This window comes from Balaenoptera borealis (genome assembly GCF_965194805.1).
Source record: "Balaenoptera borealis genome assembly, chromosome: 5".
NCBI classification, from domain to species: domain Eukaryota; kingdom Metazoa; phylum Chordata; class Mammalia; order Artiodactyla; family Balaenopteridae; genus Balaenoptera; species Balaenoptera borealis.
Window position 1 is genome coordinate 56,183,489 of NC_138862.1, and position 27,059 is coordinate 56,210,547.

Here is a 27,059-nt window from a genome sequence, read left to right on the forward strand (position 1 = left end):
AAATTAGATGACACAAGAAAGCAACCAACTAAATCTAGAATGTAGGGTATTCTACAGAATCAATGACTCACTTTTCCTACTAACTCAATAGCATAAATGGAGCAGGGAGGTAGGAAACTACTATTATAGAAAAATCAGACTTAAAAGTCATAACCCCCTGTTTTCATGTATGGACCTTGTTTGGATGCAAACTCAAATCAAGGAAAAATTAAAAAGTATGCTTGAGACAATCAGGAAAATTTGCCCATAGACCAGGTATTAGATGACATTAGGAATTATTGTTGTCTTTGCCATGTATGATAATGGCATAGTAGTTACGCCTAAAAAGTGTCCTTATTGGTAACAGGTGAATAATGAAGTATTTGCAGGTGAAATCCCGCAATGTTTGAGTAATTTTTTTTCTTTCAAAAAACCCTGGGAAAAATACAGGAGGACAGATGAAACAAAGTGATAAAATTTGGTAACTGTTGAAGATGGATGATGGGTCTATGCAAGATTACTACATTATTCTACTTAGAATAGGTGTAAAATTTTCATAATAAAAGAAGGTAATTGCTTCATTCTAAATCTATTCAATAGTTTTCTTTGTGCTTATTAGCCTTATAACTTTTTTCCAATGTACCACATCAGATTGGTTAAATATCAGTTAATGAATTAATACTGTTTTTGAAATCCTTAAACATAGTAGATAATCCATCAATGTCATTTCTTCAGGTTTTCCTCCCTGAGTCCCCCTTCTTCCTTTCAATCGGGAGGAGAAGCACATTGGGCTTTCTGCATAGCTGTTGATCTGCACTGCCCTTCTCCATGACCCTGGACTGCCCACATCTGTTTTCCTATGTTGGATTCATTTTCTCCCTCTTTGTTGATCTAGTCCCTCATTTTGCTGGAGCACCTGCTCCAGTAGCTTCCTAATAAAAAATAAATGTGAAGTAAAACTTTTCAGTCCTTGAATATCTTTCCCCCCCCCCCCACATTTGATTTGGCCTCATACCTTCCCCCTCAAAATTTTGGAAGCTTTTCTCCATTTACTTCTAGTCTCCGGTGTAGGTGTTAAGAAGCTCAATGCTAATTTGATTTCCATTTTCCCCCCTTTTATGAAAATTACAAAATTTCTCAGCATATGCTGTAGGTTGATCTCTATTTTTGATTGTGCCAGGCCCTTGTGAAACATGTGTCTGATAGTGTCTGATTTTTCTGGTTTGTTATGTCATCTTACATTTTCTCTGGGCTGTTTTTCCGTGAGTCTCACTCACAGGATATTAAACCTATCAATCCCAATTTAAGGATTTTATTTGGAAAAACACTGTGTGGAAGGAAACAAGAAGGAAGTCAGGGAAGGTTGAACGAGCTGCCAGACCAGGATGCTAATCTGATCCAGGTGAAGAGAGCAAGAGAAGGTTGGGTGGAAGTGTCCTTGACACTCCTGAAACTTATGGTTCAACAAAGCCGCCAGGGAATCCTTGAGCCAAAGCCAGCTGACAGAGGAGTCCCCTTGTCTTAGGAATGGGCTGACCTTATTATTTCTGCTGCACTCAATCACTGGTCGTATTCTAAACCTGGGCACAGACTCAGCTCAACTGCAGTGATGGATTGCAAAGCGATGCACCTGGGACCCTGGTCAATTACCTTCCCTGGAGGTCTGGGGTGCTAACATCATGGCCACTACTGTAAAGCAGGTGTTATTATCATTATGTTGAGTGTGTTAGTCTATGTACTGTGCCTAGAACAGAGGTAGGTACATCACAAGCACTCAGAAAGCCTTAACTTTTTACTGAGTGCCAAAGAGCAGGCTGCAAATGTGTGTGATTAGCCAAAGGAATAGTTATAAACTTTATACTCTAAAGTTTGGAATCTATTTACTTTAAGCACTTTTCTAATAGTCTTGGTTAACTTGAGTACAAGCCCAAGCCACTTAGCAATGGCAGAGTAGAAAGAGATTGGAAGCTTTTTAGTATTATAACAATCAGAAAGCTGGGTAAAGTGTGTTTGACAGCAGGGAAAGGGACAGAAAAACAGTAAGAGCAAACACAACAAAAGTGCATACTTTGTGCTCGCTTCGGCAGCACATATACTAAAATTGGAACGATACAGAGAAGATTAGCATGGCCCCTGTGCAAGGATGACACACAAATTCGTGAAGCGTTCCATATTTTTGTTGTAAACAAAAATGACTAAATAAAATATTATTCACACACACACAAAAAAAGTGCATACTTTCAGGGTTTTTGACATCAGGGAACTTAGCTCCAGCAACTTCAATAGGCATAGGTGCTTCTTGGCATTTCATAAGTGAAATAACCAATGTTCATAATAATGACTCTAATATCAAGAAAATGTTTTACCAGCACTTTGAGGAAGCAGGAAAGTGTTTTAGAATGATGTCTATCCAGAATAGTAAAACTGCAGAGGAGCTTCTTAGAAAGAGTAAATCCTCCAGGTTTCTGGACAGCTGATAGTTTTATTGATCTAATTAAACATGTGGCTTTTTTGTTTTCCTATGCATAACTGCATATCATTTCTCGCTATCACTTGATAATGAACAATCCTTACTCTTCTCATTTTACGACCTGATTTTATGTTGAGATCTCCACACCTTTCGTGGCATCAGTCATCACTGCCTGCCTAGGTTTACTTGCTTCCTAAGCAAACATGAAATCTCTATGACAAATCATAAAGAGCAGAACTTCCAAGTCATTTCAGTTGAGCTCCTGAGATGGGTTTGGCCATCCCATGACTGTCAGAGGATTCTCACTCCAATGGCACACAGGCCCCGGACACTCTGGACACTGTCTGTGCCTGTTTCCTCGACGGCATGTTCCTGTTCTTGCATATGAACCACTGACACCCACAGTGCTTCCACAAACATTGGACTAAGAACAAAATTGCTGGCCTGGGACATGACATCAACACCTTTGGGGAATAACTAAAGAACTTGATAGTTCATCTTCTAAACTCTCAGGAATACCACCATCAGAGCCTGAGAAGCTGCTGTCTAGAGCAACAGACTTCCACTGTGAAATTGGGACGCTCACAGCAGGCACAGTGGGTCAGCAGCTGCCACATGAGTGAGACATAGAGAATGACAGAGAGGGAGAGAGAGCTGAGAGATACGTACACAGGCAGAGACAAAGAGAGACAACATGCCAGTGTGCACACAGGGTCGTCCTGTTTAGTCCAGGCTGCTACAACAAAAATACCATAGACTGGAAGGTATAAACACATTTATTTCTCACATTTCTTAGTCTGGGAAGTCCAAGATCAAAGGCATAGGCAGATTCAGTGTCTGGTGAGGGCCCATTTCCTGGGCCCATAGACAACGCATTTCCCATAGACAACAGTCTTCTCACTGTGTCCTCACATGGAGGAAGGGGCAAGGGAGCTCTCTGGGAACTCCTTATAAGGGCACTGATCCCATTCATGAATGCTCTGCCCTCATGACCTAACCACCCCCCCAAGACCCCCCACCTCCAAATATCATATTGGGGTTTGGATTTCAACATATGATTTGAGAGGGGAACATAAATATTCGGTCTATAGCATATCCAAAACCTTTTTCAGAGTTAAAACAAAATCAGAATCTGCCTCATTTTTCTACTGATTTGTAAGCTCCTCAGGGGCAGAGCCAGGTTTGCTTGCAGCTACACTAAGTAAAAATTTATGAGGAGGGAAACAGTCATGATAAGCAGGCAGTCCTTAATTCATATTTGAAAACAAAGAACAAAGGACAATAATGTCCTAAAAGAAACGTTCCTGACATTGCTACAAGGATTAAAATAGCTGTTAATTTTGCATAGGTTTAATTTTCCCCACATCCTGGCTGTTACCTCCTTTTAAGTCATCTGGTTTTTTTGGCTTAAGGGCTCAAAAGGCTGTATTAGATTCCATACATCCTAATGGACAGCCAGTTGTTTTAACTGTACTGAATTAATTATCCCTTCTTTATCTTCTATTATCATGCACAGCCTTCTAAAGTCATCTATTTTTCTACCAGTAGTATTTCCCCTTCCCTTTTATTCTAGAGGGCATCAGCACATTTTGAAATATACAAATCCACAGGTAAAACAACTGAAATGTACAAGGAAAAGCAGACAGGAAGAACTTAGCCTAGTATTTCAGATTGTCACTTTTTTGTCTTATTTTTTTCTATTCCATATTTTCTTTTCTCAATTTTATATTTTTTTAAGACATGAAATTAAATGTGCTGCAGCTCAGGAATGAGTAAATTCAAGACAACAGTTGAGTAACAATCTTTAGAAACTAATATTTATCTGAATTTAAAACTGTAAATTATTTTGTTTTTCCCCAAAATAAATTGGTCAGATATGAAAAAAAGAAAAGGATTATGAAGCATTCTAACTTTTGTTATGAGTATGAACAACATGTTGGCTAATTTGTATTGATTTATCTGCCAATCTAGATGCAATCACACTTTTAAAAGCAGATTCCTGTAATTTGCTTTTCTATAAAATGTCACCAATGCATTAAATACTTTGAAAACAGTCTTTGTAAATCAATCTGCACTTATTAGATTTGTTTAAAGGATAGCATTAGAATTCCACGCCAAGATTTAATTTGGTTTTAAAATAACTCCCTACATGCAGAACATTTCCAAGGGCAGAGAGGCTAGTTCGCAATTATTTTCATGCTGGCAGTGCTAAATGTGTTTAATGACTCACCTACAAGCTGTGGGTTCTCTGAAGACCTCCCCATTCAGTGGAACACACACATTTTACCTTAGGCTATTTTATATTGAAGAAAGAGGGAAATGGAGAATCATAGCCAAATGATAAGTAAAAGTTCTTACTTTGTTCTTGTCAACGGTATTACAGATTTGATCAACATGTTGACTGGCTTTTTGATTCAGACCTTGCAGACGCAAGCATGTCTTAAACTCACACAGTGTTTGCAGACCGGATGGATATTGCATTTTAAGTTTTCTGTACCACACACGGGTCTCTTTAGCAGGAGGTGCTGTCTCACCACCAGCTATAGATTCGCTATTCCCCATCCTGATTCACGGTCTACAGGTTTTCTCCGGCTGTTTTCATGTAAGGTCTTTCTGGATTTAGTCCCTCAGTCTTCACTAAAACTTGAGGTTAACATATGCACTTAGAAACTACTCTAAACCTCTTACGGCTATAGGCTAAATAAGAATAGAAAGCCAGTGAGATTAATTCACCTGTACAATTTTAAGACCAAGGTCACTTACTAGCTGATGGGATTGTTGCTTACTGCCATTCAGAGAGAGAGTTTTCTGTAAAGGACAGAGACAGTATTTTAGAGGGTAACCCTTGCCATATCGTTAGCCATAAGTTACGCCTACATTATTGAGTGGTACAGTGGGGTTTAATGGAAGGAACTTAGAGTTGCAATCAGAAAGTCTGGGTTCTAGGCTTTGTTTACCACTTATTAACTACATTGAACTGTTACTTCGGTTATGTCTCAGTTTCCCATCTGTAAAATAGTATCAAGAGTATCTGCCTTCTCACATCTGAATATTGTGAAGATAAATTTAGATGAACATTTTTTTAAGCCACGGAAAAATTAAACATTCTGAGTATTGTTAAAGGAATTCTATGTATGAGAGGGAAATAAGCAGAGATAACCAGATAATAAGTAGTTAGAAGAGTTGTAGATGTAGTAGGCTGTAAATTGTGGACTGCAGATAAAGGAAGATATGGGGCTGTGTCTTCCGGCATTGTACCTGCCACTGCCCGCACCCACCCGCCCCACCCCCGCTTTCTGATCTTGTCTTTTGTCTCTCAAACCTGCATCTAGCCATACCCTCTGCCTGTTGGTTTTATCCCACTCTGGTTCCTGAGCTTATCTGGTCCCAGCCAAGCCCAAATTGCCAGTGGACTTCAGAGCTGATCCAATGGGCCTAAGAACTGTATCCATGGTCTAATAATGGAAATGAATTGCCCCGTGTGGTCCCCAAGCCATTTTGCTACCAACCATACTTAGGAGCAACAGAATTATATTATTTCCTCCTGGAGTCATCTGGTCCCAACATGGCTCTCCTCCCCTAAACTTACTCCATTTCCCCCCCCACCCCGATTCCCATGTTGACTCAGTTCATAAGTCTAGTTACTACTTTAGTCCCCATTCCTTAGTCCTAACTGATTACCTGTTTAAAACCCCAGATCCTCCAAGAACTGGCGCCACTGGGGCCTAAATGAACTGCCTTGACAGGAAGCGGAGAGGTTATGATTAATTTTCTGTCAAACATACCAATATAGACTTTCAATAGAAAATTTCTATTTCGTAACTAGATTTAAATGAAGTGTTCAATCAGGTCATAGAAATTTAGAACTTATTCATTTGGAAGTATTACTTGAAACCATTAGAGTAGATGAGATTTCTTATGCAGAGTAAAAAGAGAGAAGATGAGATAATGAGGACTCAGCCCTTGGGAATATTCCGTTAGGAAATATGAGGAACATCCTGTAAAAATCTTCAAAAACCATTCTCTGAGGAAGTCCCCCTTCAGACTCTTTCTAAATGTCTGCCAGAAGAATGCTCAGAGGCATTGACTTCTTATCGCCATTAACATTCATTAATCACCAATTTTTAGATTAAAGGAAGAATGGATACTGATGTTGGCAGAGGAAGATAATGAAAGCTTTTAAGGGGCCAAGAAAATCCCCTGTGGAAGGAAAACTTTGTATAGATCAACAATGCAAGAACCTGAGATCCAGAAACTGTTTGATCATATAAATTATGCTTTAAAAAAAACTGCATAATGATTACTTGAAATAAAGAGTATTCTTACACTGGATACAATATTTATATCTCAAAATCAGAAATCTTGCTATATAAAACATTAACCAGTCATAAGATAATGGGAAAAAAGATTCATTTTTAATAGGTCATAGAATAAATCTAATTAATTACAAAAAATATAACTATAATATACTAGATATATTTGAAGAAAAATTTTAAATACTAATATAGGTCAGTAATGAAGACCTGGACATATAGAAAGGCATATTTTGGTCTTGGGTAGAAAGACTTATATATATACATATATATGCAATTCTCCCTAACCACAAACCCAACAAAGTACAAATAAAATTTCAGGGATAGGTAGTGAATTGAAACCTAATTCTAAGTTTGAATAAGAATTACACACACAAAGATACAGAGGAAATTTTCGAAAAATAAAATTATTAGCTAGCCCTACCAAAGCAACATGGACCCAACAAGAGAAAAGATGAGACAATCAATGGGAAAAAATAGAGATTTTTTTGTGTTTTAGAACTCAGTGCAAATACAAATAGGAATTTAACATGCAATAAGGTGGTATTGCAGATCATTGGGGAAAAGATTGATTATTCAACTGATAATTCTGGGACATTATTGTGGAAACACACACATACAACAAAGTCAGATCTCTAACTTACTCCTTACAGCAAAATAAATTCTAGATGAATCAAAGATTTAGCAATATGATTATCAAAATCATTAGAGAAAACAATGTAAAATTTCTTTAGAATATTAGCATTGGAAAGTACTCTCTAAATATGACTAAAAAACCCAGAAGCCATAAATGAAAGGAAATTAAAGCAAACATTTTTGAAAATCTCACATGGCTCAAAACATAATAAAAACATTAAAAAATGAAAAATTATGAGAAAACATTTGTGACACACATCATATAAAAAAGATTATTTCCCTAATATGAAAATAGTTCCTATAAATTAGTAGGAAAATATAACCAAGTTGAAAAATGAACAAAGGCCAAATCTGAAAATTCAAATGAATTTTAAACATGAAAATGTGCTCAGTCTTACTCATAAGAAATATACATTAAAGCTACAAGTATATACCACTTTTCACCTATTTGATCAATGACTTAAGAAAGCTTGATAATTCATGGGGTAGGTGAAGGTGTGAGAAACAGACATTAATATATTGCTGGAGGGTGTTTATTAATACAATTTTTATGAACTGTTATTAGGCAATATCTATTAATAATATCTGTATGTACCCTTTGACCCAGCAATGCATCTTCTGAAGTTTATTTAACAAGTATAATTGCATATGTGTGAAATGAACATTATTTACAAGAATGTTCACTGTTGTGTGCATGTAAATCCAAAAGGATGAGAACATGTAAACATGAAAAAAAAAAAGAACACTAACAATGAAATATCAGAAAGGGAATGTAAAAGAACAATCCCTTTTAAAATTGCATCAAAAAAAAAATTATTTAGGAATAATCCTGACCAAAAGACTTATATGCTGAGAACTCTAAAACATTAATAAAGGAAACTGAAGATGATTCAAAGAAATGGAAAGATATTCCATGCACTTGGATTGGAAGAATTAACATTGTTAAAATGGCCACACTACCCAAAGCAATCTACAGACTTAATGTGATCCCTATCAAATTACCCATCACATTTTTCACAGAACTAGAATAATCCTACAATTTATGTGGAACCATAAAAGACCCAGAATTGGCAAAGAAATCCTGAGGAAAAAGAACAAAGCAGGAGGCATAACCCTCCCAGACTTCAGACAATACTACAAAGCTACAGTAATCACAACAGCATGGTATTGGCACAGAAACAGACATATGGATCAACAGAACAGAATAGAGAGCCCAGAAGTAAACCCAAACACCTACAGTCAATTAATCTTTGACAAAGGAGGCAAGAATATACAATGGAGAAAAGACAGTCTCTTCAGCAAGTGGTGTTGGGAAGGCTGGACAGCTGCATGTCAATCAATGCAGTTAGAACATACCCTCACATCATACACAAAAATAAATTCAAAATGGCTTAAAGACTTAAATATAAGACATGATACAACAAAACTCCTAGAAGAGAACATAGGCAAAATATTCTCTGACATAAATCATATCAATGTTTTCTTAGGTCAGTCTCCCAAGGCAATAGAAATAAAGCAAAAATAAACAAATGGGACCTAATCATACTTATAAGCTTTTGCACAGCAAAGGAAACCATAAACAAAATGAAAAGAAACCTACGGACTGGGAGAAATTATTTGCAAATGATGTGACCAATGAGGGCTTAATTTCCAAAATAGATAAACAGCTCATACAACTCAATAACAAAAAACCGAACAATCCAATCAAAAAATGGGCAGAAGACCTAAATAGACATTTCTCCAAAGAAGAAATACAGATGGCCAATAGGCACATGAAAAGATGCTCAATATCACTAATTATTAGAGAAATGTAAATCAAAACTACAATGAGGTACCACCTCACACCAGTCAGAACAGCCATCATTAAAAAGTCTACAAATAACAAATGCTAGAGAGGGTGTGGAGAAAAGGGAACCCTCCTATTGTTGGTGGGAATGTAAATTGGTGCAGCCACTATGGAAAACAGAATAGAGATTCCTCAAAAAACTAAAAATAGAATTGCCATATGATCCAACAATCCCACTCCTGGACATATACCCAGACAAAACTATAATTCAAAAAGATACATGCACCCCAATGTTCATAGCAGCATTATTTACAATAGCCAAGACATGGAAACAACCTAAGTGTCCATCAACAGATGAATGGATAAAGAAGATGTGGTACATATATACACAAGGGAAAAAAGCCATAAAAAAGAGTGAAATAATGCCATTTGCAGCAACATGGATGGACTCAGAGATTATCATACTAAGCAACGTAAGTGAGAAAGAGAAAGAGAAGTGCCATATAATATCACTTATACGTGGAATCTAAAATATGACACAAATGAACTTACCTATGAAACAGAAACAGACTCACAGACATAGAGAACAGACTTATGGTTGCCAAGAGGGAGGGGGGGAGAGGGAGGGATGAATCGGGAGTTTGGTATTAGCAAATGCAAACTATTATATATATGTATAGCTGAATTACTTTGCTGTACACCAGAAACTAACAAAACACTGTAAATCAACTATACCTTAATAAATTTTTAAAAAGTTTTTAAAAAAGAAAGAAAAGCAAAAGCCTTATAAAAGAGAAAAAAAAGAAAAATGTAAATGTCCATCATAAGATGGATATTTACCTAAAATAAATTTTGGTACACCTATAGAATGGAATAATAAAGAGCAATTTAAAGATAATGAGACAGCGCTACCTATACTGATCCTGATATGGAATGATCTTGAAGATATATTAAGTGGAAAAAAACAAAAGCATATTTTGGATGCTATTACATCCATATTTATATCCACATAATGATTTATATGGTTTTATATACATTGACTGATTTTGGATGAATTCATAAGTAACTAGTAAAACCATGCCTCTTGAGAAGAGTAATTAAGTAACTAAAGACAAGAACGGGATGAAGACTTTTCACTGTACTGTATTCCATTTCACATGTTCTGAATTTTGTACTATGTGCATGTACATAAAAATAAAATTATACAATTACACAAACAACTATTAAATGTTTTATTGCTTTTGTCCAAAGTTGCAGACATTTCTAAACAAATAAAACAAACAGTTGTCAAGGAAAATATAAAACACAATTCTTACATATATGTAATATGTATTCATATTATGCTTAGAAGATTGGTTCTTTTACTATAACTCAATAGTAAAATTATCATATAAAATATATCTCAAAGTTCTTTTGGGATGTATATTATCTGCTTTACTGAGTACTGGCTGTAGTGGAGAAGGGGTATAATGTCTTTCTTTTTCAACTCAAGTTTCAAAAGGAGGTGATTCTGTAGTTCTTTGGCTCTTACAAACCATTGTTTTCCAGTTTTTACAATCTTTTTAGTGAAAACAAAATTTAAGCCTAAATGACATTTCCATCTTTCTTAGCAGCTCACGGGAATTAGAGAACTCTAGAAATGGTTTCTGAAAGAACAGGAAGAGTTAGGGAATAGAACTGGGAAACATACAAATTGTAAACCAGTCTCCATTTCTAAAACATAAAATTTTCTTACTGTTAAACAAGATGAACTTTACAATAACAAGTGCAGAGGAGATTTTTTTTTAAAGAATCTTCTTTTTTTCTTATGCGCATTTTAAAAAATGGAATGTCTTTTCTTTTAATTTTGAGAAGTACTTTCCATTTTTTCTGAAAGGAGACTATGTCCTGTACCTGCAGTCACTTTTTTTAAAATTCTGAAAAAGGAAATTATCTTCTTTAAGCAAAGCTTCTAAATAACTGTCAATCTGCTCCAGGTCTCCTGCTGGACCGCCCTGGAAAAGAGAAGCAACAATCATAGGAGGGGAAGAAGCTACAGGGTTTATTCCTGTAATCTGGGTGGCCTTGGACCAGTCTTCCCTATGATTCATGTAGCAACAAAACCCAGTTTGCATTTGAATAATGCTTTTAACCTTCTGAAATGTTTTTGCATTTAATCTCATTTTATGCTCACAAGTGGTTAGGAACTTAAATCTTCTTTTTTTCTTCTTCTTCTTCTTCTTCGTTAGTGGAAATTAGTTCAACTGTGTTTTGGGGGGGGGGTTTCCCCTTCTATTTAATTACTTGTCATATTCCTAAAGCCCCCGCCCTCATCTCATTTTTCTGTTATAGGCTCTCATCTTCCATCTTAAAAGTCATGAATTTTTAGCCTTAGAGGCAAAACAGATGGGCAGGCAAATTCTGACTTCTCTGTTTCTCCTTTTTCCTCTGCAGCATCTTTTCCCACAACCTTTGGCTTGCTGCCCTGATCTGTCCCCTTTTCTCTTTCCCTCAGTTCTCTATTGGGGTAATCTCAAGATCTCCTTCCTTGAGCTTCTTGATCCATGAACAGCGGGACAAATGCTCCCTCTTTACTGACCTAAGTCTCACTCCCTCAGGCCCAACCATGGGATCAACTCATTCTCCAACTGCGCTGATGGATAGGAGAATTTTTAGGAAGGACCTTTCAGAAATAATCCCAATGTTATTATTGTTTCCAATAAGTGTCTGGCACTATCATAGTTTCTCCATCCCTCATCTGGTTCCATTAAATGTGTTTTTGCTTTGCTCCCTTTGCCCTAGATTTGCTCAGTCTTCTAACAAGCCTGAATTGTACTGAGTCCCAGCTTTGTAACTAGGACCCTGTTTGGGTTTCCATGATACTGATATTCACTAGGGTTTCCAAATATTCACTGACCCTGAGGAATGCCCTGTGGGACCCTTTCTGACACCGACCGCTCTCAGCCTGTTCAGTCTGGTCTAATCCTTTGGCTCCTGTCCTCTACCCGGCAGACTAGACTTCCTGCTAGGACTCCAGGTTGATCCTGTCCCCAGGTTCTTCATGTGCTGCCCCAACCGTCTGTTCCAGGTCCACCGCATCGCATGTGTCTGCTCTACTCCATGGTAGTTGCTCGGGCAATTAAAGGCACTGAAAATGTAAATTTCAAGTGGGGGATGAGAGTAAACATATCTGGGCAGGAGCCTTTTGAGTACCTCTCCAATGATACTGGATAAAACATTTCACATCCTGTGGGCTAAAGCCCTTCACCTCTTTACTAGTGAATAAAACAAATTAAGTTAGTATAATTACTCTGGCTACTGTGAGGGAACCCAGGGGTTTGACACAGAAGGAAGAGTAAACTACTATTCTTTCTTTTTTTTTTGCTAGCCGAACAGATTTGCTATTGTGAGAACCAAATAATTTTTATGAACTTTCTTGATAGACAGTGGTATTCCATTACTATGATAAAGAACTTCCTTGGTCTCTCTAGTTGTTCTTGTTAGTGAAACAACAGTCATCACTGAAACCCTACCATGTGTGAGGCTCCACCAGACCTTTTACATGCAAAAACGTTCGTCACCCTCTGCAGCCACAAGAACCCAAAGGAGCTCCACTCAAATCCCACTCTCAAAAATTGGCTTAGGTAGTACTGTTGACAGAAGGACAAATGTAATTACCATTATGTGAAAACGGTTAGCTTTAATCATCCTTTTTATTTTAATAATGAAACATTTTAACTGTTGCCTAGACCAGCCAAGAAGAGAGGGATTTTCTCTTTTGGCTATATACTTAATCAAAAATACTTTCTGTGTTTTTATTTTGTATTTTATATAAGAGAAATCCCAGAAAATCCAAAGATGCATAGTTTTTGAAAGAGCAATGAACTCTCACACTTAAAACCAGACAGTCGGCTTCAAAGTCCATGCTCATCATATTCAATACTGATGCACAAGTTTCCTCGTCTGTCTCTCTGCGACCCCCTTCATGGGCAAGGCCGTCCTCCAGACCTCCAGGCAGGTCTCTCTGGGAGACAGCTCCTGCCCCCTCTCCCTGCATGGCCCAGGAAGGACCTGTCTCCTGTCCCAGACTCAGGGCCTATGTCTGAGTTTTGTGTGGGTCCTGAGACAATTTTCTCCCTGTCAGACCCTATTTCCATATACTTTTTTAAAGCAGGCTAGAGGATATCTAAGGAGCTTCCAGTTTACCATGACAATAAACTGAGCCAAAGGCTAGTCTTGAGGCAGCCCAGAGAGTGCCCAGGTGTCCATCACCAGTGCTGGGGAAGCAACACAAAGTGCTGGGTGCTGAGTATATGATGCCAAGTTGCTCCAGACACAGACCTGCCCTTGCGGGCCCCCAGAGAGCTCTCTGACCCCCTCCTTAGGGAGCTTTCCTAGGAGTCCCACTCAACAACCTTTGTTTATACCCCAAGGAAAGCTGAGAAACACAGACATAGTTCCTGGGCTCACTGTTGATTTCTCAATTTATTTCTAGCATCTACAGAAAGACTTTTCAACATTGGATATATATACTTTAATTTTTGATGTTTTCTCCCCAGCATTTGTATATGCTGTAGTAGAAGATGGGTCTTTCCTCACTGGCTCAATCTATCATAGAAGCCCAATTCTTTATGCATTCAAATATATAAACAAACAAGAAGAACAGTAATTCATACTTACATGATATTTTCCAATCTCTCTAACCTCTCCCCTAAGATTAGAAGAGTCTGTATTTTTAACCTCTGTATTAGGATAAAAATTAAAATATTTTGTTGTCTGAAAAAATTAGAAAAAATTTCCTACTGGAAATATGCTACTGAGGAGACAGCATGATCGAACTATACCAACAGCACAAGCAAAGATTCTGATTTTTTAAAGGGAAAAAATAATAGGCCTTTAAAACAGTGTTCTAATTTATACTTTCAAAGTTCATTTATTTGTGATTTCAATATCCATTAAGAGAGAGTTAGGGCTCGGTTAAGTGACTCATCCAAAGTCATAAGTGGATGACATTAGGAGAGGAAGCTAGCCCAGCGCTCTCTACACAATGTGTGTTCTTATTACTCAAATAAAATTTCATTTCTTACCAGCTGAAGTTTCTGCAATAATACTGTCAGTTTCACACGAAGACTATTCAGTTTGTCTTCAGTGATTTTTCTTTTTTTTTCACATTGTCCCAGGGATACTTCATTAACCACTGCTCTTCTGTTTGTATCATAGATAATGGATTGCATGGTTTTCTTTAGTTTTTTTTCATATTGGACCATGTAAACATTATGGATCTGGGAATGTTTTAAAAACAGTTTTAGTATATTTTTAAAATATTACTTTCCTCCCTAATAGCAGAATATCATATTCCAATTCTACACATATGTACCAAGTGTCAACTCTGTATGTATGTACTATGGGTGGTCTACATTTAAGATATGTTGATCCCTTAAGGAACTAACAATCTGATGGAAGAGGAAGAGAAAGAAGGAAAAATGTACAATAGTCCAGTAACTATAAGATAAAGAGGCACGCCAAGGTTAGCTCAGAAACCCTTGCTTTGGAATAAAGAAGAAACCTAGTAATGCTTGAATTTGTTCTCCTACCAGGGCTACCATATTCTTCAAGGCACAAAGGGGATAGGTGCCTGTGACCACTCGCCACAGCACCAGTAACTCATAGGTGACTACAGAGTGTCCAGCCACTTGGGACTTTAAATGTGTGATTTATAACTCAAGTCTGTAGCATCTGAAAAGCACAGAAGCTACAGTAAGAGGAATTCCTAGTCTGCCGCTCTCCTTGGGTTCCCTAATCTGATGTAAAGAGTACGGTTATACACTAACACATGTGACCTTTGCTAATTCAAGAGTCTTGGTTATTTTCCAAGAGCTCGTGTTGCACCTGAGACACTCACAGAATAGAAAGAAGTAATGGAGTGGCCAAATGTTTCAATTTCAAAATGACATAAATTGCCTGTATCAACATTTTGAGAGGGCTAGGGGATATTCTGAGAAAGAGATACAGGGCAAATCCTGTTTTGATAAACATTTGAATGTTTCAGCAATAGGAAGATTTCTGTATTCTAATATGCTGGGTTGCCAGGAAAATTGTAGGGTAGCCTCGTTTGTCTTCTGGGTCCACCCTGTCCCCCTTCATCCTCCTCCACTACACTCACTAATACATGCAGGCCCTTCCCCAACACTGCCACGTCATCCCCGTTAAGCACTCATTGACCTCACACATTTCTCCTTTTTCTATAAAATTCTTTAAACAAACAAAACCCCCTAAGTATACTGAATTTTGTTTAATAGACATTCACCAGCCACTTCCTAAATTCGAGGCACTGAATTTTATTATAGGTGATGCAGAGATATGTAAGATTTAGTCTTTGCCCTCAAGAAGCTTCTTGTCTACAGAATGAGATAATACAAGTATGCAAATATTGTATCTTATGGGAGGAAATGTATTGTGCCCCAAGTAAGGCACAGATATTATTAAGAGTTGAGAGGCGGGTGTGGAGTCTCTATTAAATAGAAGAGCATTAAAGTCCTGACTTAAGGTATCTGAGTTGGATTGACATCACTAATTTACCTCCAATTATGTATACTATTCATGTGCTATTAACCGAGAGGAATATCTGGGAGCAGGGACCCAAATATCACTCCACAGTGGTAAACAATGGCCATATATGCGTGTGTTTATATATATACGCACATACATTCACACATATATATCATGTGTTGTATTAAAGGTGAGACTTAATTGTGAAATCTGTAGATTGCCATGAAAAGAAATCTTAGATTTCTTTCGAGACTTAACACTGCCTGGATGTTTGTGTGAGGGCACAGGAATTAGACTCTGAAATCCTTGACCTGGCTCTGCCTCTTCTTACCTCATTTCCTGAGTTCTAGGCCTCGCCCTTCCAGGTATACATCAAGCTCCCTCCTGCCACAGGCCCTTTGCCCTTGCTGCTTTCTTTGTTCAGCAGATTCAGCACCAGATATACACAAGGCTCACTCTTGGCCTCAACCAGTATTAAAGCATGGCTCAGATATTCCTTGCTCTCTGTATCTGAAATAGGCTCCCCTTCGCCAACACATCATCACTGTCTATCCCCTGGCCTTGCACAATTATTTTATGGCACATCACATTGTATGTTTATTTATGTTTTATTTAAGTGTTCGTTATCTATCTTTCCCTCTGGAATGCAACCTCAATGTAAAAAAAAAATTGGTTTTGTACACCTCTCTATTTCCAATGCCTGCCACATGGCACTAAATAGTGAAGAGTTAGGACAGCAGATGTTCAGCATTCACAGCAAAGGGACTTCAAACACGTGGGCCAATCCTGCCTTGAAATGCAGGCTACATTCTGAGATCTTGGAGGGGCATCCTTTTTTGAACATGCTCAATTCAACCTACAAGAAGTTGATGGCTTACAATTAAGGCAATAACCACCTCCTCCAAGAAGCTTCAAAGATGCTTCCCATGGAGGCTTCTGTCAAACCCAGGAAGTGAGATCTCCCACGGGCTGAAGGTAGAGTAGGGTAAATAATTCAACACAGCTGGAATAATGAGGACAGAGTCAAGGACATTTCAGATGTCAGCAGCCAATTATAGTCTTAGTTTTCAGAACTTCAGAATTTTATAGCTTTTGCCATCCTAAACAATAGCCAGGAAACACTTTCTTATAAAGAGCAACAACAATAATAAAACAAACCCAAACAAATAAAATTAAAAATATAAAATATAAATAACAACATTACCTAGAAAAATAACAGTATTGCTCATCAGCAATAAAAAGAAACACACGATTGATATACTTAATGGACCTGAAGGGCATTACACTGAGTGAATAAAGCCAATCATAAAGTGACACCTACTGTATGATTCCATTTCGATAACATCCCTCAAATGACAAAGTTATAGAGATGGAGAACAGATGAGCAGTTGCCTGGGGTTAGGGGTGTTTGCGTGTGTGGAGTGTGACTATAAAGGGATAGCACAAGGAGATTTTTGTGGTAATGGGAGCTCCTACCCGGACAGTGGTGGTGGTCATACAAATCCACACGTGATAAAACGAGACACACATTTTACCAATTTCAATTTCCTGCTTTTGATATTGTACTATAAGTATACAATTATGGAAGACATAAGCATCTGGAAAAACTTGGATGAAGGGTACATGGGACCTCTCTACAATTCTATAATTTGCTGTGTATCTATAATTAATTTTTTAAAAGGTTCAAAAGACTGCACTGTTAATACAGTAAACATTAAGAATGTTTATACAGAAGAACTACAATCCTGCAGCCTGTGGAACAAAAACCACATTCACAGAAAGACAGACAAGATGAAAAGGCAGAGGGCTATGTTGCAGATGAAGGAACAAGATAAAACCCCAGAAAAACAACTAAATGAAATGGAGATAGGCAACCTTCCAGAAAAAGAATTCAGAATAATGATAGTGAAGATGATCCAGGACCTCAGAAAAAGAATGGAGGCAAAGATCGAGAAGATGCAAGAAATGTTTAACAAAGACCTAGGAGAATTAAAGAACAAAAAAACAGAGATGAACAATACAATAACTGAAATGAAAAATACACTAGAAGGAATCAATAGCAGAATAACTAGGGCAGAAGAACAGATAAGTAACCTGGAAGACAGAATGGTGGAATTCAGTGCTACGGAACAGAACAAAGAAAAAAGAATGAAAAGAAATGAAGACAGCCTAAGAGACCTCTGGGGCAACATTAAAACCAACAAAATTCACATTATAGGGGTTCCAAAGGAGAAGAGAGAGAGAAAGGACCCGAGAAAATATTTGAAGAGATTATAGTCAAAAACTTCCCTAACATGGTTAAGGAAATAGCCACTCAAGTCCAGGAAGCACAGAGAGTCCCATACAGGATAAACCCAAGGAGAAACATGCTGAGACACATAGTAATCAAACCGGTAAAAATTAAAGACAAAGAAAAATTATTGAAAGCAGCAAGGGAAAAACGACAAATAACATACAAGGGAACTCCCATAAGGTTAACAGCTGATTTCTCAGCAGAAACTCTACAAGCCAGAAGAGAGTGGCATGATATACTTAAAGTGATGAAAGGGAAGAACATACAACCAAGATTACTCTACCCTGCAAGGATCTCATTCAGATTCGATGGAGAAATCAAAAGCTTTACAGACAAGCAAAAGCTAAGAGAATTCAGCACCACCAAACCAGCTCTACAACAAATGTTAAAAGAACTTCTCTACTTGGGAAACACAAGAGAAGAAAAGGACCTAGAAAAACAAACCCAAAACAATTAAGAAAATGGTAATAGGAACATACATATCAATAATTACCTTAAACGTGAATGGATTAAATGCGCCAACCAAAAGACACAGGCTTGCTGAGTGGATACAAAAACAAGACCCATATATATGCTGTCTACAAGAGACCCACTTCAGACCTAGAGACACATACAGACTGAAAGTGAGGGGATGGAAAAAGATATTCCATGCAAATGGAAATCAAAAGAAAGCTGGAGTAGCAATTCTCATATCAGACAAAATAGACTTTAAAATAAAGAATATTATAAGAGACAAAGAAGGACACTATATAATGATCAAGGGATTGATCCAAGAGGAAGGTATAACAATTGTAAATATTTATGCACCCAACATAGGAGCACCTCAATACATAAGGCAAATACTAACAGCCATAAAAGGGGAAATTGACAGCAACACAATCATAGTAGGGGACTTTAACACCCCACTTTCACCAATGGACAGATCATCCAAAATGAAAATAAATAAGGAAACACAAGCTTTAAATGATACATTAAACAAGATGGACTTAATTGATATTTATAGGACATTCCACCCAAAAACAACAGAATACACATTTTTCTCAAGTGCTCATGGAACATTCTCCAGGATAGATCATATCTTGGGTCACAAATCAAGCCTTGGTAAATTTAAGAAAATTGAAATCGTATCAAGTATTTTTTCCGACCACAACGCTATGAGACTAGATATCAATTACAGGAAAAGATGTGTAAAAAATACAAACACATGGAGGCTACACAATACAGTACTTAATAACGAAGTGATCACTGAAGAAATCAAAGGGGAAATCAAAAAATACCTAGAAACAAATGACAATGGAGATACGACGACCCAAAACCTATGGGACGCAGCAAAAGCAGTGCTAAGAGGGAAGTTTATAGCAATACAAGTCTACCTCAAGAAACAGGAAACATCTCGAATAAACAACCTAACCTTGCACCTAAAGCAATTAGAGAAAGAAGAACAAAAAAAACCCAAAGCTAGCAGAAGGAAAGAAATCATAAAGATCAGGTCAGAAATAAATGAAAAAGAAATGAAGGAAACAATAGCAAAAATCAATAAAACTAAAAGCTGGTTCTTTGAGAAGATAAACAAAATTGATAAACCATTAGCCAGACTCATCAAGAGAAAAAGGGAGAAGACTCAAATCAATAGAATTAGAAATGAAAAAGGAGAAGTAACCACTGACACTGCAGAAATACAAACGATCATGAGAGATTACTACAAGCAACTCTACGCCAATAAAATGGACAACCTGGAAGAAATGGACAGATTCTTAGAAATGCACAAACTGCCGAGACTGAACCAGGAAGAAATAGAAAATATGAACAGACCAATCACAAGCACTGAAATTGAAACTGTGATTAAAAACCTTCCAACAAACAAAAGCCCAGGACCAGATGGCTTCACAGGTGAATTCTATCAAACATTTAGAGAAGAGCTAACACCTATCCTTCTCAAACTCTTCCAAAATATTGCAGAGGGAGGAACACTCCCAAACTCATTCTACGAGGCCACCATCACCCTGATACCAAAACCAGACAAAGATGTCACAAAGAAAGAAAACTACAGGCCAATATCACTGATGAACATAGATGCAAAAATCCTCAACAAAATACTCGCAAACAGAATCCAACAGCACATTAAAAGGATCATACACCATGATCAAGTGGGGTTTATCCCAGGAATGCAAGGATTCTTCAATATACGTAAATCAATCAATGTGATACACCATATTAACAAATTGAAGGAGAAAAACCATATGATCATCTCAATAGATGCAGAGAAAGCTTTCGACAAAATTCAACACCCATTTATGATAAAAGCCCTGCAGAAAGTAGGCATAGAGGGAACTTTCCTCAACATAATAAAGGCCATATATGACAAACCCACAGCCAACATTGTCCTCAATGGTGAAAAACTGAAACCATTTCCACTAAGATCAGGAACAAGACAAGGTTGCCCACTCTCACCACTATTATTCAACATAGTTTTGGAAGTGTTAGCCACAGCAATCAGAGAAGACAAAGAAATAAAAGGAATCCAAATCGGAAAAGAAGAAGTAAAGCTGTCACTGTTTGCAGATGACATGATACTATACATAGAGAATCCTAAAGATGCTACCAGAAAACTCCTAGAGCTAATCAATGAATTTGGTAAAGTAGCAGGATACAAAATTAATGCACAGAAATCTCTTGCATTTCTATACACTAATGACGAAAAATCTGAAAGTGAAATTAAGAAAACACTCCCGTTTACCATTGCAACAAAAAGAATAAAATATCTAGGAATAAACCTACCTAAGGAGACAAAAGACCTGTATGCAGAAAATTATAAGACACTGATGAAAGAAATTAAAGATGATACAAATAGATGGAAAGATATACCATGTTCCTGGATTGGAAGAATCAACATTGTGAAAATGACTCTACTACCCAAAGCAATCTACAGATTCAATGCAATCCCTATCAAACTACCACTGGCATTTTTCACAGAACTAGAACAAAAAATTTCACAATTTGTATGGAAACACAAAAGACCCCGAATAGCCAAAGCAATCTTGAGAACAAAAAATGGAGCTGGGGGAATCAGGCTCCCTGACTTCAGACTATATTACAAAGCTACAGTAATCAAGACAGTTTGGTACTGGCACAAAAACAGAAATATAGATCAATGGAACAGGATAGAAAGCCCAGAGATAAACCCACGCACATATGGTCACCTTATCTTTGATAAAGGAGGCAAGCATATACAGTGGAGAAAAGACAGCCTCTTCAATAAGTGGTGCTGGGAAAATTGGACAGATACATGTAAAAGTATGAAATTAGAACACTGCCTGACACCATGCACAAAAATAAACTCCAAATGGATTGAAGACCTAAGTGTAAGACCAGACACTATCAAACTCTTAGAGGAAAACATAGGCAGAACACTCTATGACATACATCACAGCAAGATTCTTTTTGACCCAGCTCCCAGAGAAATGGAAATAAGAACACAAATAAACAAATGGGACCTAATGAAACTTAAAAGCTTTTGCACAGCAAAGGAAACCATAAACAAGACCAAAAGACAACCATCAGAATGGGAGAAAATATTTGCAAATGAAGCAACTGACAAAGGATTAATCTCCAAGATTTACAAGCAGCTCATGCAGCTCAATAACAAAAAAACGAACAACCCAATCCAAAAATGGGCAGAAGACCTAAATAGACATTTCTCCAAAGAAGATATACAGATGGCCTACAGACACATGAAAGAATGCTCAACATCATTAATCATTAGAGAAATGCAAATCAAAACTACAATGAGATATCATCTCACACCGGTCAGAATGGCCATCATCAAAAAATCTAGAAACAATAAATGCTGGAGAGGGTGTGGAGGAAAGGGAACTCTCTTGCACTGTTGGTGGGAATGTAAATTGATACAGCCACTATGGAGAACAGTATGGAGGTTCCTTAAAAAACTACAAATAGAACTACCATACGATCCAGCAATCCCACTACTGGGCATATACCCTGAGAAAACCATAGTTCAAAAAGAGTCATGTACCAAAATGTTCATTGCAGCTCTATTTACAATAGCCAGGACATGGAAGCAACCTAAATGTCCATCGACAGATGAATGGATAAAGAAGATGTGGCACATATATACAATGGAATATTACTCAGCCATAAAAAGAAATGAAATGGAGGTATTTGTAATGAGGTGGATGGAGTTAGAGTCTGTCATACAGAGTGAAGTAAGTCAGAAAGAGAAAAACAAATACAGTATGCTAACACATATATACGGAATCTAAGGAAAAAAAAAGCCATGAAGAACCTAGTGACAAGACGGGAATAAAGACACAGACCTACTAGAGAATGGACTTGAGGATATGGGGAGGGGGTGGGGTGAGATGTGACAGGGTGAGAGAGTGTCATGGACATATATACACTACCAAATGTAAAATAGATAGCTAGTGGGAAGCAGCCGCATAGCACAGGGAGATCAGCTCGGTGCTTTGTGACCACCTAGAGGGGTGGGATGGGGAGGGTGGGAGGGAGGGAGATGCAAAAGGGAAGAGATATGGGAACATACTGTATATGTATAACTGATTAACTTTGTTATAAAGCAGAAGCTAACACACCATTGTAAGGCAATTATACTTCAATAAAGATGTTTAAAAAAAAAAAAAAAAAGAAAGTTGGAGTAGCAATACTCATATCAGATAAAATAGACTTTAAAATAAAGAATGTTACAAGAGACAAGGAAGGACACTACATAATGATCAAGGGATCAATCCAAGAAGAATATATAACAATTATAAATATATATGCACCCAACATAGGAGCACCTCAATACATAAGGCAAGTGCTAACAGCTATAATAGAGAATATCGACAGTAACACAATAATAGTGGGGGATTTTAACACCTCACTTACACCAATGGACAGATCATCCGAACAGAAAATTAATAAGGAAACACAAGCTTTAAATGACACAATAGACCAGATAGATTTAATTGATATTTATAGGACATTCCATCCAAAAACAGCAGATTACACGTTCTTCTCAAGTGCGCACGGAACATTCTCCAGGATACATCACATCTTGGGTCCCAAATCAAGCTTCAGTAAATTTAAGAAAATTGAAATCATATCAAGCATCTTTTCTGACCACAACGCTATAAGATTAGAAATGAATGACAGGGAAAAAAATGTAAAAAACACAAACACATGGAGGTTAAACAATACATTACTAAATAACCAAGAGATCACTGAAGAAATCAAAGAGGAAATCAAAAATTACCTAGACACAAATGATAATGAAAACACGATGATCCAAAATCTATGGGATGCAGCAAAAGCAGTTCTAAGAGGGAAGATTATAGCTATACAAGCCTACCTCAGGAAACAAGAAAACTCTAATAAACAATCTAATGTTACATCTAAAGGAACTAGAGAAAGAAGAAGAAACAAAACCCAAAGTTAGCAGAAGGAAAGAAATCATAAAGATCAGAGCAGAAATAAATGAAATAAAAACAAAGAAAACAATAGCAAAGATCAATAAAACTAAAAGCTGGTTCTTTGAAAAGATAAACAAAATTGATAAACCATTAGCCAGACTCATCAAGAAAAAGAGGGAGAGGACTCAAATCAATAAAATTAGAAATGAAAAAGGAGAAGTTACAACAGACACTGCAGAAATACAAAGCATCCTAAGAGACTACTACAAGCAACTCTATGCCAATAAAATGGACAACCTGGAAGAAATGGACAAATTCTTAGAAAGGTATAACCTTCCAAGACTGAACCAGGAGGAAATAGAAAATATGAACAGACCAATCCCAAGTAATGAAATTGAAACTGTGATTAAAAATCTTCCAACAGAAGTCCAGGACCAGATGGCTTCACAGGTGAATTCTATCAAATATTTAGAGAAGAGCTAACACCCACCCTTCTCAAAATCTTCCAAAAAATTGCAGAGGAAGGAACACTCCCAAACTCATTCTATGAGGCCACCATCACTCTGATACCAAAAGCAGACAAATATACTACAAAAAAGAAAATTACAGACCAATATCTCTGATGAATATAGATTCATATCTCTGATGAATATAGATATTTTTTATCAATATCTCTGATAAAAAATCCTCAACAAAATACTAGCAAACAGAATCCAACAACATATTAAAAGGATCATACACCATGATCAAGTGGGATTTATCCCAGGGATGCCAGGATTCTTCAATATATGCAAATCAATCAATGTGATACACCATATTAACAAATTGAAGAAGAAAAACCATACAATCATCTCAATAGATGCAGAAAAAGCTTTTGACAAAATTCAACACCCATTTATGATAAAAACTCTCCAGAAAGTGGGCATAGAGGGAACCTACCTCAACATAATAAAGGCCATATACAACAAACCCAGAGCAAATATCATTCTCAATGGTGAAAAATGGAGAGCATTTCCTCTAAGATCAGGAACAAGACAAGGATGTCCACTCTCACCACTATTATTCAACATAGTTTTGGAAGTCCTAGCCATGGCAATCAGAGAAGAAAAAGAAATTAAAGGAATACAAATTGGAAAAGAAGAAGTAAAACTGCCACTGTTTGCAGATGACAGGATACTATACATAAAGAATCCTAAAATGCCAACAGAAAACTACTAGAGCTAATCAATGAATTTGGTAAAGTTGCAGGATACAAAATTAATGCACAGAAATCTCTTGCATTCCTATATACTAATGATGAAAAATCTGAAAGAGAAATTAAGGAAACACTCCCAGTTACCATGCTACAAAAAGAATAAAATACCTAGGAATAAACCTACCTAGGGAGACATAAGACCTATATGGAGAAAATTATAAGACACTGATGAAAGAAATTAAAGATGATACCAACAGATGGAGAGATATACCATGTTCTTGGATTGGAAGAATCAATATTGTGAAAATGACTATACTACCCAAAGCAATCTACTGATTCACTGCAATCCCTATCAAATTACCAATGGCATTTTTTACAGAACTAGAACAAAAAATCTTAAAATTTCTATGGAGACACAAAAGATCCCAAATAGCCAAAGAAGTCTTGAGGGAAAAAAGCAGAGCTGGAGGAATCAGACGCCCTGACTTCAGACTATACTACAAAGCTACAGTCATCAAGACAATATGGTACTGGCACAAGAACAGAAATATAGATCAATGGAACAGGATAGAAAGCCCAGCGATAAACCCACGCACATATGGTCACCTTATCTTTGATAAAGGAGGCAAGCATATACAGTGGAGAAAAGACAGCCTCTTCAATAAGTGGTGCTGGGAAAACTGGACAGCTACATGTAAAAGAATGAAATTAGAACACTCCCTAACACCATACACAAAAATAAACTCAAAATGGATTAGAGATCTAAATGTAAGACCTGACACTATAAAACTCTTAGAGGAAAACATAGGAAGAACACTCTTTGACATAAATCACAGCAAGATCTTTTCTGACCCACCTCCTAGAGTAATGGAAATAAAAACAAAAGTAAACAAATGGGACCTAATGAAACTTAAAAGCTTTTGTACTGCAAAGGAAACCATAAACAAAACGAAAAGACAACCTCAGAATGGGAGAAAGTATTTGCAAACGAATCAAGGGACTAAGGACTGATCTCCAAAATATATAAACAGCTCATGCAGCTCAATATTAAAAAAACAAACAACCCAATCCAAAAATGGGCAGAAGACCTAAATAGACATTTATCCAATAAGATACACAGATTGCCAACAAACACATGAAAGAATGTTCAACATCAGTAATCATTAGAGAAATGCAAATCAAAACTACAATGTGATATCATCTCACACCAGTCAGAATGGCCATCATCAAAAAATGTACAAACAATAAATGCTGGAGAGGGTGTGGAGAAAAGAGAGCCCTCTTGCACTGTTGGTGGGAATGTAAATTGATACAGCCACTATGGAGAACAGTATGGAGGTTCCTTAAAAAAATAAAAATAGAACTACCATATGACCCCAGCAATCCCACTACTGGGCATATATGCAGAGAAAACCCTAATCCAAAAAGACACATGCATCCCAATGTTCATTGGAGCAGTATTTACAATAGCCAGGTCATGGAAGCAACCTAAATGCCCATCGACAGATGACTGGATAAAGAAGATGTGGCACATATATACAATGGAATATTACTCAGCCATAAGAAGAAACGAAATTGGGACATTTGTAGAGACGTGGATGGATCCAGAGACTGTCATACAGAATGAAGTAAGTCAGAAAGAGAAAAACAAATATCGTATATTGACGCATATATGTGGAACCTAGAAAAATGGTACTGATGAACCGGTTTTCAGGGCAGAAATTGAGACACAGCTGTAGAGAACAAATGTATGGACACCAGCGGGGGAAAGCTGTGGGGTAGGGGGCTGGTGGTGTGATGAACTGGGGATTGGGATTGACATGTATACACTGATGTGTATAAAGTGGATGACTAATGAGAACCTGCTGTATAAAAAAATAAATAAAATAAAATTCAAAAATGCAAAGAAAAAAAAGAAGAATGTTTATACAGCACGCTACATTCAAAATCATATTCAGTCTCTCAACATTCACTATTTTGTAACCAGCAAACTGTATTTCCTTCAAGCACTAACGACCAGTTTAGCCAGTTTCCTGATTTATGCTACCTCCTTTCTCAGGCTAACATCTCCCTGAGGTTTCTATAAAAGGTAACAATTTTGCCAACTTTTAAAGCTCAATGTAAAAGGACTTCTGGTTGTTTTAACATTTTAATTAAGGTGAGTAGAGAACTGTAACAGGATGAGAGGCTTAGTTCTGCTGGTTAAACTCACTCTTGTAGAGGTATTTGCGGCAGATCAAAAATGGAATTCTTCCAAACCCCATTAATTCAGAATGGAATTAGGGTTTGAAAGAAAGGATATTCAACTGAGATTTTAATTTTCTGCCTTGAATTTAAAAAGTCAGAGCTCTGGCAGCTCTGGAGCTCCAGAATCCTAATAAGTTTGCACAAAGTAAGGCAGGACTACAAAATCTATAGATTTTGCACCCT

The 27,059-nt window shown here is 37.1% G+C and overlaps 1 protein-coding gene across 1 annotated transcript in view; it reads right to left on the reverse strand.

Annotated features, from left to right (window-relative positions):
* Positions 1-1,419: 1,419 nt before the first annotated feature.
* Positions 1,420-27,059, reverse strand: part of MORC1 (MORC family CW-type zinc finger 1) — a 199,623-nt gene continuing 173,983 nt past the window's right edge. The window contains 3 exon segments of the mRNA XM_082394691.1: positions 1,420-11,097; positions 11,099-11,178; positions 14,251-14,445. Coding sequence (XP_082250817.1) covers positions 11,025-11,097; positions 11,099-11,178; positions 14,251-14,445 — 348 coding nt within the window. The 3' untranslated portion in view covers positions 1,420-11,024.